This window comes from Pleurodeles waltl, chromosome 10, assembly GCF_031143425.1.
Source record: "Pleurodeles waltl isolate 20211129_DDA chromosome 10, aPleWal1.hap1.20221129, whole genome shotgun sequence".
NCBI lineage: Eukaryota > Metazoa > Chordata > Amphibia > Caudata > Salamandridae > Pleurodeles > Pleurodeles waltl.
In genome coordinates, this window is record NC_090449.1 from 303,784,385 (window position 1) to 303,800,581 (window position 16,197).

Below are 16,197 nucleotides of genomic sequence, written 5' to 3' on the forward strand. Positions count from 1 at the left end.
GGGAAGTCTGGGGTGAAGCACTGTCATAAGAAAGAGGAAAGATTTGTTGCAATTATTTGTGTCTCCCAGACAGCACCCCAAATTGGGTGTATTCTCTTAGAATCGCATTGTCAGGAGTCTGAGTCCTGCAAATAAAGGGTCATGTTACCTGCGTATAGCAACATCTGTAACAGAGTGCACTGTATAGAGAAGAGCATGTTGAGTGTAGGGTTGATGTAATTTAGCCACCAAGGATTCCAGGGCCAAGGCAAATAGGATTGGTGAGAGAAGGCATTCTTACCTTGTGCCTCTCGAAATCACAAGGGCGTCGGACAATAATTCAATTGTACTTGTGTGGTATGGGAGTTATAAAAGAGGCAAATCCTGACCGTGAAGATTCCCGGTATGCCCATTCTCTAAAGAATAGGGTGGCGGTACCCCGATTACAATTAATTAAATGCCTTAGAGGCTTCCAGGAACACTGCTGACACATCTAGCTCTGGGCCGAAGTCCTGAGTTAGGGCAAAATAATGTGCCAATATTGTCTGTAGTGGAGCGGCCAAGGTTGCAGCAAGACTGATCTGATGTGATTGTGTTAGGAAGGAGTCAGGCCACGTAAGTTCTACTCACCCATTCGCTATGGTCTTATTTTATCAGGTCGAACTATTTTTAGGACCTACTCGCTCCTTCTGGCGAGTTAACAAAGAACACATTTTCTGTTGGGTCAGAAAGTGAAAGAGGCCTTTAAATCATGTTCTTGTCACATGAGCTCTGTGTTGAGACAGAGGTCAAAAGTCACTTTGTCTTACAGTTATTTTTTTTCCTGACTACAGAGTTCCAAGAGTTTGTCAGTTTTTTCTTAACACACAACATTTAAATAGCTAAGTCATCTGTACAAACATTTCAAAATATGTTTCAGTAGTTGTGCAAGCCCATTGTTTGTAATTCTGAGTGATGAAAAAAATATTTTAATAGGATGAAGACAAATCAGAAAACTTTACTTGGTGATGTGCAAAGAATAAATTTGTTTTCTGAAACCCGATTTTCACAGATTAATACATTATGTAGTTTTATCAATAAAGCTGCAAGTTAGTGGGAAGGTTTTTGGACGTTTCTTGGAAATGTTCTGTCCGTAAATGACTGTGCAACCACATCATGCTTTAGTAATGTATTTATTAAAAGAGCAGTGTTTCTAGGTTTATGTTTAAACGCTCAAATGGTAAATTAAGAGGAAAGTAATAGATCATGTGTCCCCTATATGTGGCCTTGATTATTTTTATACGTGGAGCAAACGTTTAGTTTGTTTACTCAAAGAGCTTTTTTTTGCACAGCAGGAATGCTGAGCTCACATATTTGAGAAAACACTCATGTGAGAATGAAGAAGGCGAATCTGTAAACTAAGATATTTGCCTAGGATCACACAATTTGAGACGGGTCAAGTACATTACAGTTATGGTTGAGTAGATTATTCAACTTACTCGACCTGCAGGTCTAGTAACATTCTTATGGGTTTTTGTTAGGCCTGTGGAGGTTTATCCTGTTTGCAATTAGCTTGGCCAGTATTTTGTTACTGAAGTTTAAGAGAGACAGTGGATGGTACACATCACAGAATCGTGCCTTCTCCCCCTATTTCAGGAGGGTCACCAGGATGGCCTCCCAAAGGGAAGGAGGGAGTATCTGCCATGTCCAAGACTCTTCAAACATGGTTTAGGAGGTGTGGGACCAGGAGGAGTAGAGCTAAGAATAGTATGAGTAGAACACACACAGGATTTGTGATGTGGTATTCCATGCCTTCTTCGTCTATAATAGATGTTATATTGTTGGCTGTCGATGATTGTTTAATCAAGCTTGGCAGTAAACACCCCAGCGCTTCCTCACCCCAAAGGTGCAGGCCCGAGCATACTTTCCACGATATTTGGCTTCTCTGTCAGCCAACACCGCGTATTTTGTAAGTTTATTCCGGATGCTGGTCTGGAGCTGAGTGGTATTACACACTTGAAATTGCACTTCTAGGGCTTTTAGTTCAAGCACCAGCTGAGTCAAATGCACCCCCTGGTCTTTGTGAATGGCACTCTGTTTGAAAATGCAGATGCCCCAGATGATAGACTTAAAGGCCTCCCATATTGTTCCCATATTTCCCATTGACCCCAGATTTAGTTCAGAGTATTCAACGATGGCTGCTTGGATCCTGCCAGTGAGGACTTAATCTAGGAGGGCCTCGGTATTTAACCGCCCCATGCCCTGTCAGCCATCAGCCCAGTATCTGCAGATTCAACAGTACAGGGGAGTGGTCTGACAATGGGCGTGCCAAGTGGTGGACTTGTGTCACCCAGGTTTCAATGTCCTTTGAGAGGCAGTAGTCGAGGCGGGAGGCACGACTAAAGAGTGTGTGCTTTCCCTCTGTCAGGGGTGACACTGTCTCAATATATCCACTATCGCCATCTACTCAGTTTGCTTCAACCAGGAACACTGCAGGGCTCCCCCCTTCGGGCCCTGCATTGGACTCCATCGCATTTTTGGGGGAGAATTCCTGGCTGGTGATGGAACCTACTGTCCACGTTGCGACGCAAAGTATCACTGCACCGACCAATATTTGACCTGTAACTTGTGTTTGTTATCTGAATACAGGGAAGCCAATTGTGACGCCTGTAAATCCTTCAGCTCGAAGAAATCTCTTCAGGACCGTCAAGTGTGTTACCTGGAAATGTCGCAGAGAACAAGCAGATGCCAAGGTTTCTTTGAAATCTCTGGGGAAGCAGAGTAAATACTTAACAGTACATGCCAAAAGCGAAACAACAAACAGCATTTCCAGCACCCACATGCACTCACGCAAACTTAGGATCAGTTTTTCTGAGGGGCCCACTGCAGACGCTATTTATGAGTACCAGAGCTGTCTAGTGTTAAATCCGCCTTGTGCCTCTTTCTTCCACTACCCTTCACTTCTGTCTCTCTATGTTGTTATCTGGATGAAAAAGACGTACTGTGAGTTTGCTAGGGCTAACAGCCCACCCGTTGCTTCCTATTAGTCTGCTTCATTTTCACTTTCATTTCCTTGCTTATTTAATGGCTTTACTTATCCCAGCTTGTTCATCTTGTGGTTGTCCCTTTCCTGGGGCATATCCACTTTACCAACTCTGATTGGCTGGCTTCTCTCCTTCTATTGCACACTTTTAACAAATTACTGTTTTCTTTTTGGCTTAACACTGCACCAGACCGCATACTTGTGCCTCTCACCAAACATGACGGCTCATGTCAACACAGTGTGCTCCTCCTGTTTCCACATCCTACCCATACTACGAAAGATCTTCAAATAGTTGGCTTAGAAAATCAGAAGCACCGTCACGTAAGCACTCATCACCAGCAGGCTAGACTACAGCAGTACTCTCTATGCTGGAATCTCCAAGCAACTCCTATACAGACTCCAGACCATCCAGAAAATCGCTGTAAGACTCATACTCGACCTCCCATGCCGCACCCACCTCACAGCGCACTTCAGGAAGCCTCACTGGCTTCCCATTCACAAGCGCAGCCAATTCAAACTTCTCTCACCCCCAACTCAAAGCCCTACACGACACAGGACCAGAATGCCTGACAGATGCATACACTTTCACCAACCCATCAGACACCAATGCTCTGCCTCACTATCACTCGTATACATTCCCAGCATCTGCAAATGCAAAACTGGAGGTTGCTTATTTTCCTTCATCGCACCCAAGATATGGAACGACCACTCTCAACACATCAGTGCCTCCTCATCACTTCTTGAGTTAAGCTAGAAGCTGAAAACCTGGAACTTCGCATAAGCAGACACCTGCCCAAGTGCATTGATACCTTCTCGGGTGACTAATAAGCTATACAAATGACAAATGAACATAACACAAACATATCAAACTCCTCTTGCTACATGTTATCTCCTTCCTGTGCTGCTTTTCACCTCTGCCTCACCTACCATATGGTTTCTCACCCTCACCCTCACCTTTTTTTTTTTTTTTTTTTGGAGGGACAAGCAGCAAATTAGTGCTGGGTCATCTGCCCTAAAAAGGACTTTCCTGCTACTTCATTTTCCTATTTTTTTTTGGTTAAATATCGATCATTTTTAAATCTGTAAATATAAAAGAGGCACCTGTGTCGTTTCAAGTGCTGATGCATGTGCGTGCCTACAGAATGATGTGCCCGGCCTTGTTATCTTTTATTTATTCATTTTTTGCTGATGCTGTGCAGTATTACCAAAAGCTGCCGTGCAGTTGATGCTGTGTATCATTACCAAAAGTACCAAAGGGGAGACCTATTCCAATGCAATAGGTCTTTAGTTTGGGCACACTACTTTTTTCTTTTGTCTCTCCCCTACGCGCTCCATGGCAGCCATGGCACTTTGAAGATTCATGTAACGCAAACTCGAGCGGAGATATTGGAGCGCTTTGTGAGTACCAGTTATGTCACACTGTTACCAAGTCCGAGTAGTTTAAATTTTTCTTTTGTCTCTCCCCTTTGCGATCCATGGCTGCCATGGCAGTTTTTAAAGTGCAAACTCGATCTGAGGTATTGCATTAGGACCAGTAAACTCACAATGTTACCGAATTGGAGTAACCCATTTCCTAAATTCTTCCTAGGATTAGCAGCTAAAAAATACACAAACTGCAACTGTTTCATAAAAAAAAATAAAAAAAATAAACAAATCCTCCAGGAGAGCCGACACTACAATTTTCACAGCACTGGTGGAAACTCACCCCATAATGCTGTGCAGGGCGTTCCTTTTACAAAACATTTTTGCTCATAACTCAGCCTGTGCTGTTTCTGTGTAGATCTCTGTGTCCCACACTAGGTTAGTGGGAACCCCAAAATAATAACTTCTCCCACCAGTCAGTGTTTTTTTAAGTTCTCTTATGGCTGGAACTTTTGTTTTCCAGCTTGGGAGTAGTTTGTGTTTTAACTGCCCTGTTTATAATAATATTCCAGTAGGCCTTCTAGCCCTGTACATGTGTAATGCACTTTGCCCCCTTAGGGTTATATATATGGTTACACTGGATCACTTTTTGCCATTCTGGTTTCATGGGGTTATGCCCTCAAGGGCAGACTGTACGGTTACATGACCGTGTTTCTTCCAAATGTTATTTTTGTTGTGGTGCCCTCTAGGGGCTGTTTTGAGCATTACAGTCTAATGTAATGCTCAAAACAGTTTACATGATGACTGTTATGTTTTATTGAGCTCTCCTTATTGCAATTATAACCATAATTCAGGCCAATGAAACATCCTTATTACACTATGACTGTTTGGACACTCTTGATATGTTTGGTGACCCTTCTAGTTTATTTCTCTTGCTACTCATTCGTGGCTGTCTTGTGTCTTTTTTGGGGGAGTTCTTCTAGCCAGTCATCAACTGTGATGATGAGATGGTGAAAGTGGTATTCTATTCGCTCTTTATTTTAGCTCCTCCAGGTATGAGGTTAAAAGACTTCAGGTGGTTCAGAATGCCGCCGCACGTCTCCTCCTCAATCTTCCAAGACACTAATCTGCCAGATCCTCTATAGCTCCCCTCCATGGCTTCTGGTTGAACAATGGATAAAATTCAAAGCCCTCTGCATTATGCATAGAGCGCTGCACAACAGAGGTCCTGCCCTGCTGAGACCTGTCGCTTCACACTACACTCTTTTCAGGTCTCTTATATCTTCAACAGCTTCTCTGATGAAGATCCCTTTCTCTAAGAGAGCACGGTGAGGAGGCAGATCCATATCCTATAAAGGAGCCAATCTTTGGAACTCCCTCCGGTGCTCCGTCAGACTAGTCATGAACTCTCCTTCCACAGGTTTCTGAAAACCTGTTTTTCAGAGACTAACTTCTTCCTTTGGTCCATGTTGGAAATGGCCCTTTTTGCAGGGTTAGGCCCAAACATTTTGCTTTCTTCCTCCTATTTTTTAGGTCTGTTTTTGCTGGTTTATTGTGTCTGCGCCCTTTACCACAGCTGATCAGTGCTAAACTGCAAGTGCTCCCTAGGTAAATTGTACTGTTGATTGGTTTATCCATGATTGGCATATTTGATTTACTGGTAAGTCCCAAGTAAAGTCCACCAGAGGTGCCCAGGGCCTGTAAATCAAATCATCCTAGTGGGCCTGCAGCACTGATTGTGCCACCCACATAAGTAGCCCTGTAAACATGACTCAGACCTGCCACTGCAGTGTCTGTGTGCGCAATTGTAAACTACCAAATCAACGTGGCAAGTGTCCCCTCTTGCCAGGCCCAATCCTTCCCTTTTTTGTACATGTAAGGAACCCCTAAGGCAGGCTCTACGTAGACTCAGGGTGCAGTGTAATTAAAAGGTAGGACATTTACTGGTGTTTTGTATATGCCCTAACAGTGAAATACTGCCAAACTCGAGTTTAACTGTTGCAACGCCTATCTCTCTCATAGGGTAACATGGGGGCTGCCTTTAAATAACTGTAAAGTGCAGATTGCCTTTGAGAGCAGATAGAAATGTGGAGTGTAGGGTCTCTGAATTTACAATTTAAAAATACATCTTTTTGTGAATTTGGTTTTTGGAGTGTGAGTTTGAAAGTGCTACTTTTAGAAAGTAGGCATTTTCTTGCTTAAACCATTCTGTGACTCTGCCTGTTTGTGGATTCCCCATCTGGGTCAGTTTTACAGTTGGGCTGTTTACACCTTTCCTCTAGACAGTGACCCAAAGTTGGAGTGTAACCTGCATATCCTGATGAGCCATCTGAGCTAGAGTGGAGGGAAGAGTGGTCGTTTGCACGTGAACGGACTGTGCCTGCCCTCACACAATGTAGTCTCCAACCCCCTCTGGTGTGTGTCTGGGGCCTGGCCTGGACAAGGAAGGATCTTGCAAACACTTGAGATTTTGCTTTGAGGTTTGCAAACTTCAAAGGCAAAAAGGGGTATAAGTAGTGGACCAAAAACCCCAGACTTTTAGGACCTTTCTGGAATCAAGAGGATCCTCTGCCCAGAACAAGAGCTGAAGTAGGTGTACTGTCCCTTTGCTGTGTTGCTTTACTGGACTGGCCTGCAGTTGCTGCTTCTGCCTGGAAACAGTGAACTTTGCTGTGTGTCCTGCTTGAGAAAGTTCTCCAGGGGCTTGGAGTAGAGCTTAACTCCGGTTGGAAGTCTCAGGGACACCAAAGATGTCAGTTTCCTCGACTTGTAGCACTGAGAACTGTGTGTTTTGTGATGTTCAAGAGGAGAAACCACTGCGATGCTGCCAACGAAGCCTCTGGCCTGCACTGTGACCTGCCGACGCCACACGGTGCCGCACTGCCCCGCGACCCTGGTCTCACCGCCACTGTCATCTGACGACTTCACCGAGCCGCTGCTCGCACCGTGACCTGTGAGCCCCGTACTCCGGCATCGCCTGTTCACACCGCAGCCTGGACATCCCTGACGACGATGCTCCTGCACCATGGTCTGTGGACACCGCTCGTGAGGTGCAAATCACCGTCCTGTCTGGCACCGCTTGCTTGGCCTACTGACAACAGCGCTTCAGCAGTGACGCTGCAGCTGGCTGCACTGTGACCTGGTGACACGGCAGGTTGCACTGCCCCACTTCACACCGCTGCCCTGGTCTCACTGATGCCGCTAGACGCCAACACAGAGCCGCCGCCTGCACCTGTGTGCATCTCATCGGCCCGCTTCGCACCGCAGCCCCGACGCCATCGCTCCTGACTTCATCAGTCCAGAGTTCGAACCTCAACACGTGTGACTTAAAGGGCCCGATGACTCCGGAACCGACATCATGACTCCAGCGATGCCACTCACTGGAGCACACCGTGAGGATAACGACGGATTGCAAATCCAAAGGTACTGCTTACAGGTCTTCCTGACACCGTAGCTGGCCCGCGACGCCGTGGCCTGCCTGGACTGTTGGTTTTCATGACGCCATGCTAGCCCCAGGTGGAACTATAGGCTTCAAGGAACTGTATTTTTGAGTAAATCTTGCAGAAATTCATATTTGTATTATTGTATGTTGGATTTTTACCATATTTGGTCTTGTTTTATATAGATAAAGATTGGCTATTTTTATAAAACTGGTGTGGTGTCCTTTTGTAGTGTTTTTAATGTAGTACTGTGTGTTATGTGCAAATGCTTTACACATTGCTTCTGAGATAAGCCTGACTTCTCTTGCCAAGCTACCAAAGGGGTGAGCAGGGGTTATCTGAGCGGGTATCTCCCTTATCATGACTAAGGTGAGGGTCCCTACTTGGACAGGGTGCAAACTGACTGCCAACTAGAGACCCCATTTCTAACAGTCCGTCTGTTTCCACTTCAATGCTGGTAGGCCTCCGGGTAGTCATGCCCTTTATAACTAAACTATTGTAATTAGCATGGCATATTTAAATTAGCATGCTAAATTGCAACATCTTCATTTTTTTGCTGCAGATACAGGAAGAAGGCAAATGGAAATTATTTAGTTATATGTAGGCCATTGGAATTATGCGACAGGAAAGGACCAAACTATGAGAATGGGTTGACCAATTTCATATCATTTGGAGAACTGTTCTTTACTCTAACTGATGCAGGCAGTCTCAACAAGTGTGAAAAAGCAAACCAAGACTTAAAAGCACCCGAAGCAACGTAATTTGGATTGTTCTAACAAATGTGGCATCGTTCTTCTTTGATACTGGAGAGGAATATTAACATCCTCCCATGTCATGCCTTTTATTTGAAACTAATGTTGCTAAAACTGATTTCCAGGCTGAAGCCAATAGGATGGAAAGCAGTAGTTTCTATTTTACTATCTTTCAAGCAGAAATAAACACCAAGGAACTTGGATGCCTTTAAACTTTATTGGCACTAACATAGTTTAAGTCATTAGCAGCAAGTGACATAATATTTTATCCGAAAGACCCCTGTTTTGTTGCTGTCAAAGTTTTAAGACAAGCATGTAACACCCACACGCTGGCATCCAAGTGAGGCTTCAAAAGATTATTGGTGGTTGGAACACATGCATAAAGTGCTGTTTATGTCTACATTTGTTTGAATATAAATCTTCCCCTTTCTCTTTAGGCAATACGCATCAAAGGCAGAAGGAATTATAAGCTTTGAACATCACAGGGGCATTGAAATATAAAATTAACCATAGATGGCATATCAGGTTTTAACCATGATACCTTTTTTTTTACTAACCTATTAGAAAATGACTTTCTAGTGGACCCTTAGCTTTGTCAGTCTTAGTTTTAGAATGATTCTCTGTTTATGAGCCTGCCTCCAAAAATGAAATCCATGCCCATTGTGTTCAAGATAAGGCAGTTCCACTCCCCTTTCCATTTTCTGAGGCTTGTACCTGTGGAGCTTTTATGAATAGAAATGACATGGCCTCCTTCACCTACATTTTGGGAACAAAGGGGTATGGAGCCAGCACGTGGAGAAAACGACATCTGGCCTTATACCTCACTATATGTAGTTTAGGCAGATGTTATATCACTACTATGTGATGATCTCATAAATTGAATGTTTAATCTAAAGGACAGAAGGTACTAAAAAACATGTTACTTGTAATTGTAAGTCAGGAGCGCTAGACCACTGTCTTATTTCAGTCAGTTTAATTTGCTGTGAATTGCAAACTTCTCTTCTTCCTTTCTCACAATTATAATGTAAAAGTGCTCAAGCTTTAAAATTGTTTTTTTTCGTTGTAAATAGATATTTTTTAAAGAATGACCGATATCATCAAATGGAAGTCTGCATAATATGATTGTTCTATTATTAAACAACAAATAAAACTTGATGACGAGGTCACAAAAACAAGGAAATTAAGTATTCTTCACGGTGTCAAAAGAGTAAAATAAAATTGCCATCAAAACACTAGTCACATGTATTAGACAAAAGCTTAAAAGTTATTAAAGTCACAATTACATGCAGGGTTAGCAGAAGGCCATATTGGATATTGAGCTCAAGCATCATGAAATTTGTTGTTCTAGTAACCAAAATTTCGTACTTATTCAAATCACCTAAAAGAAAGAATTTAGAATTCTTGTACAGCTTATCACGCACTACTCCATTTCTCATCCTACCTTCTATTCATCAGATGTTTCTTTTTTTAAACCCCTTTAGAGACAGAAGAAGCAGACAGTTATACCACTTGTAACATGTGATGATCAACGGTCATGTCTTCCGATACAGACACCCAATGATTCAACAGATCCTGCCACCCAGGTCGTTGTCAAAGACACAACCGATGAGAAAGAGCTGCGAGTCAATGCTGTAGCAAAGCTGAATCAACATTATGGGGTCTCATCTTGCAGCCAGCGGGACCAGGAAGCTCTGCAGGATCTGATGGAGCTTGCAGGGGAAGGCATTACTCTCACTCAGTGGAAGTTGGCCGCCGAAGCGGAACAGAACCCTTTAATAGAGGTTTCAGGTATGGTTTGCCCTGCAGTGGTACAGCTTACATATTTTTGGAGAGCTTATTGCTTTGGTGGTGGGCTGCAGGGACCCAGAGTTTTTAATGGAGAAAAAGTGGGAATTTATGAGTAGGTAAAATTGTTTGCAGGGGAAATCACACCATGTAAATAAGGAAACTATTGCACTGGACCAGCTTGATGAGGATACAAAACTATCACAGTGAGAACTAAGTTTTGAAGAACTGAAAAGAAAACACGAGGAAAAGAGAACAGCAGCTACTCAGCAAATTGGGCAGCTGGCTGATAATACACAGCACATACATTTAGGTTCAATAGGCACAGGTGTATGGTGTGGATCTGCCCCAGACAGATTGTTTGGATCAGGACTAGTAACTATCATTTTTATCTTCTGCCAGACGTAAGCTGAAGCATTTGCTATATGCATGTTATGGTTGTAATTGTAACCCCTAAGAATAGGTTAATTAGATGGAACCACTGAGTAGAGCAAGACCAGATAACAGATGAAGAGTTAAAGACTAATTGCAGAGTGAGGAAGAACAGCTAGCATAAGAGGGGTGCTTTGAAAAGTGTGGGATGCTGAAATGAGCCACCTTGAAAAAGACAGCTAGAACAATATATGAGGTAGGGAATGATGAGTATTCAAGGAACACAGAAAGTGCTTCTTTAAAAGAGTTAGAAGAACAAATTAAGAGAAAGCTGTGGGCAGAAGTAGAAAATGGGAATATTTGTGGTGAACTCATGGAAGACTACAAACTCGAGGAGAGGGTGGGGCATATTGGACAAGACATTGAGAACTACCATTGATCGAGGGTACCTGTTTACCCAAGGCACTTTCAGTTGAAATTGCACCAGAAACCAAGCAGAAAGCGTGGGAGGAGAGGTCACCATATCAAAAGAGGCACTTTCCTACACTACCTAATGCCTAATTTCTAGCCTGTCAAAGTTAGTGATATAAAAATGAACAACCCCAACATATTGTAATAAGCATGGATAAATGAATCCTTCCTAGCGCCTAATCTCTAACCTATAGCAAGAGCATGGCAGTATTAGCTCAGTCTGTCCATTTTGAGTCCATGAGAGACACACCCAGCCCTGTTACTTTGGCACAAGTGTCTGCTCTTCAACTCCTGATCTGGCTGTAGAGACAAGGCTGAGGTCGACTGCAAAATGGCATGCAGCACGGATGGAAGTTGCTGGCTGGAAGGACCCTTCTAACGACCTTTGGCCTACATTGTGTTTATTAAGGTAAACACATTTTGTTCTGCAAACTAGGCTTGACTTAAGTATTAGATTGTTTACATAGTCTTGTGGTGGCAATACCAAACATTATCTTGTGCTGCTCTTATTCTGTACTTGTCAGCCCTGGGGCAAGGAACACAATAAAAAATGTAGTGCATAAAATGATTAAAATGCTTTCGCTAAATGACAACTGATTATGAAAATAAAACATCACAGCTGAAAAGCAGGCCAATCAAAAATGAATACATGAAAACAGAACATGTTATCTGGATAAATGGACACAGGCCGCAGGCCTCAATTTAATATATGTATCTGCCCAAACAAGACTAAAATGGACCCACGACACCCAAGCTTCACCAATGGGAGCTTACACCCACGGTCCATGAACAATGCACCAGTGCAGTAACCAGCTAAACAGACTGTCATATCAGATACAATAAAAAGGGGCTTGCAGAGCTGTTCAAAGCTTCCAGTATACTGATAGCATAAAACTGTGTATCTGTCTCTCGCACTTCATCATTACCACACAGCAACACACTGTGTCCGATACCACGATTATTGCACCTTAGTGGACATCACTTATGACATGGAAACATTTCCCACACAGGATCAAAACAAAGACAACATCCTTCCAATCAAAAACCTTTCACAGTGTACCACGCAAACATTCCTTCTTCTTCATAATTCCAGTTATTAGGACCCTCATTGAGGGTCTCAAGAGTGTGATTTTCCCAAAAGTAGCTCCTGCTCATGTGCGGGATATTAGTGTAGTTCTCTGCAGGCTCATGAGAGCATCATTTAAACCTGTGAACTGATTCTCCTTTCAGTTCCTTCGCTGGAAGTGTGCCTTATAGGTGGCTGTTACACCGCTTAGACGCATCAGCAAATTACAAGTGATCACCCTACAAGAGCCCTTTATCCAGTCCACAAATACAAGCCAATTCTAAGTTTCTCCCTAAAGTGTTATCACCCTTCCACCATAACCTAGACATAAAGCTAGAATCTTCTTCCCACAACCAGATTCTACTGCGGAGAGAGCACTCCCCACATTAGGTGTCAATAGTGCTCTTATTCACTTCTTTGACTGCACCAAGGCTTTCTGTAAATCAAACCACCCCTTTTGTATCCTTTGTAAAGCCTGTGAGAGTTTTTTCCATCTTCAATACAGGCAATGCTAGATGGATAGTCAAATGTGTTCAGACTAGTTGTATGACAGAACCACGCGTGCTGGAACAACGCATGCCTTAACGACACGATCGTGTCCTTAACAATGCGGTCAGAACCACAACCTCGTTGTTTCCACGCATGGCTTTACCATGCATGCCTTTACAACGAATTTTGTTGTAAAAGCATGCCTACTAAAGGCATATGTTAAAACGGCATGCACGGTTCTGCCGTACAACATAACCCCCCCACCCGCCCCGAGGCCCAAAACCCCTAATTTCTAAAGTACCGTGAACCCCCACCCACACTAAGTCCTAAAAATAAAAAAACTATCCTGACCCCCACCCCAAAAAACTAACCTTTCCTGAAAACCCCCACCCACCCTCAGCCCTAAATCCACCCTCACTGCTAAAAACATCCCACCAACCCTGCCCCAGCCCCACTTACCTCACCACATCCTCTCCCGATCCCTTCTCCACTTCTCTCCTCCCACCCTTCCTTAAACCTTCTCCCATACCCAAATCCCCACCCATGCACCATTAAAAAGAAAAAAAATAGTTAACGCCCACCCACCCCAAGCCCTTAATCCACCAGCACCACTTATCTTACCTCGTCCTCTCCCGATCCACTCTGGATTTTCCTGTGCCTTAACCACACATATGCATAGTTTGGCACATGCATGGTTAAGGTACAGAAAAAGCCATGCATTGTCCGGCAAGTGTGGTTCCGCTTGCATGGGAAGTCCGCGTTGTTCGCAACACGTTGTTACGGACATTTCTCATTCAGATCTGCTGCTATAAAGCAAATGAAGTTCCACCTAATCCGCTCAGATTGCACACTTCCAGCAAGAAAGGTCCAAATAGGGGCCTCCTAGTTAACATCGCATCAGTGAATATCTGTAAGGCCGCCCCCTTGCCAGACCCACACTCCTTTACGAAGTGCTACTGCATGTACATATGGCCTGTAAACAAGCCATGGGGGGACATGCAGTGTTGAACAACTTATTTCATACATCTGCTTCATCCACACGCTAGCCGCCCCTTCCAGAAGGTACTGCTTTACAGTCAGTGCTGAGAATGTGTATCTACACCAACAGATGCTGCAAACGCAAAAATGCTACTTACCCTGTAATCATCATTCATAGTGTGAAGTGTTATAAATTCACATGTCCCCCCTCCTCAATGGAAGCCTATAATTTGCAGGTCTCTTGCCTTATAAATGACACTGCACATTACGCTCGAATACTTTATGTTCACTCTCTATATATAATATCACCGGCTGTGTGGAAAGCACTATCAATATGGAGTCCATTCCCATGCGCAATGTACACAAACAGGAGGTGTCAAACCAGATCTTGTGTTTTGAGAGGCTTCTTCAAACAAAAACTATTTGCAAACATCTGATTTCAACACTAAATGGCAGGTGTATACTACACATGTGAATCTACAGCACTACACACTATGAGCACATGCTTACAGAGTAAGCAGTATTTTTCTTCTGATGGATACATCTAGCTACGTGCAGATCGCTCATATCATGAATCTCCACCAAGCGCCATACTGGATCCAGTAACTTAAGTTAGCTTCCATATACCAATAGGTGTTACAAAGGCTTGTACTTGTATATGACACGGAGTTGTATAAGGGGGCACTGTAGTACACATATCAGTTCTTATTTCTGCACCTTTGGCGCAGATCCAGCGTTGTTTTCCTCATAATATTTTCTACCAAATTGGTACTATTTGCAATGTTTTCAAGGCTGTCTCATCCCACTATTTCAGAGTTTAAACCTTGTGTCTCCTGTCTAAACAAGATGTCCCACTCAGACCCCAACAATATCTGTCTATGGTACCTGTCGCCTAAGCACGACTGCCACAATTGTGCAAAGTGTGGCCCCACGCACACCAAGGATATTGAGAAGGGATAGGGGGAGCTATTCATGGCCCAGGATTAATTCTATAGACTTGGTGCCACTTGAGGTATAGCCTTAAGCTCTGGCCTTAAGACCTGTTTTTACTTACCTTTGACGTGCAAGTCCTCAAAATGGGTCACTTTCAAGAACAAGGTCAGGTTCTGTAGGAAACGCACAAGGAACCTCACAAGAAGGATTCTCCTGCTTCTAAGTGTCACTTGTGCTTACGTCATTCCCTGATCACACCCCTCCAACATCATCTTTGGAGCCTATTTTGGTGGTGACGGGCCTGGTGTCAGAATTAGGGGCTTCAGTTCCATTCCTGGAGTTGTGAGCCTCTGGTGGTGACCTTGCAGTCTGCCACTGTTAAACCAGTAATGGTTCACCTCTTCCACTCCACCCATCTCTCGCTGGAGCATCTGCTAACCCCAAGAAACTGTCAAATTCCCTGACCAAACTCATCCTTCAGTTCAATCCCAGGCCAGGTCGACTTGTCTTATGTTGTTCCTGACACTGTTACAGCATTCACAGACTCTCCCTTTCTGCCGAAAGCCTTGTTGATTACTTTTTGACCGGTTCCAACATTGTCTCATTTATAAAATGTAGTGGATTTTCTAAAAACAAAGACCATTTTGACTACAATTCTTCTAAAAGCACAGCAGTTGGTAAAAAATGAGTTCTGTTACAAGACTTTGCTTTGTGATGAGTACACTGGCAGGTGGCAGGCTGCAGGGGCTCTTTGGCTCTAATTCTGATCCATTTTAAATGCCATAGTGTATGCAACGAATATGATCTCATTGAGCTGGGCACCTTCTTCCAACCCACCACATCCACTACCTCTAGAATGCATGATGGAGGCTATCTGTCCAATGCATAATGCCACTGACTTAGAAACCTTCTTAAAGTTCGACGTAGAATGTTCTTCTGGTCCTTCCACAGAGGAAGTTGCCTAATTTACAGCTGTTCCTTACAATGATTTTGGCTGTGGAGGAAAACAGTGCCAACATTCGTACTGAAATTCCAGAACCGTCATCCTTCACTGTCTTTGCTCCCTTTCACCTAAGCATTGATGGACCCTATTTTGGTTGCATGCAGCAGACAAGCATCTTCCTTGTGGTGAACTGTCAAGACACTTATTGCCATCATCCCACTCCTTTTTAACAGCTCACTCATCTCCAGAGAGTTTCTGGTCCCAGACGTTTTCTTCTAAGCAGAACCCTGACTCTTTTCCTTCTGTTTTCTGTGATTGGGAGTCAGGGGATTGAGGCAATTGGGAAGGGTGTCTTTTCTTTGGGGAGTCCTGCCCTCTACTCCACAAACACAAATTGCTTCCTGACCAGTGCTCTCATGCTGCCTGCGAGATGGGGCAAATGTTTGTTCCAAATCTCCCAGGCACACAGAAATGCAGGTTTCTACTCCAACTTCTTCCGACTAAGATAAAAAACAATTGGAAGTGGAGACCAGTATTAGACCTGAGGCAGCTCATAAAATATCTAAAAAAGCAATAATTCCGAGTGGTCAGCCTGCAGGATTTCG

At 43.6% G+C, this 16,197-nt stretch overlaps 1 protein-coding gene across 4 annotated transcripts in view; it reads left to right on the forward strand.

Moving 5' to 3' along the window:
• Positions 1 to 16,197, forward strand: part of SLX4 (SLX4 structure-specific endonuclease subunit) — a 391,720-nt gene that overhangs the window by 128,011 nt on the left and 247,512 nt on the right. For 3 of the 4 annotated variants that reach the window (XM_069210471.1, XM_069210474.1, XM_069210472.1), the window contains one exon: positions 10,037 to 10,343. In XM_069210471.1, the coding sequence (XP_069066572.1) occupies positions 10,037 to 10,343 (307 nt within the window). The remainder of the gene's footprint in view (positions 1 to 10,036; positions 10,344 to 16,197) is intronic. The other variant, XM_069210473.1, reaches the window with a different exon arrangement.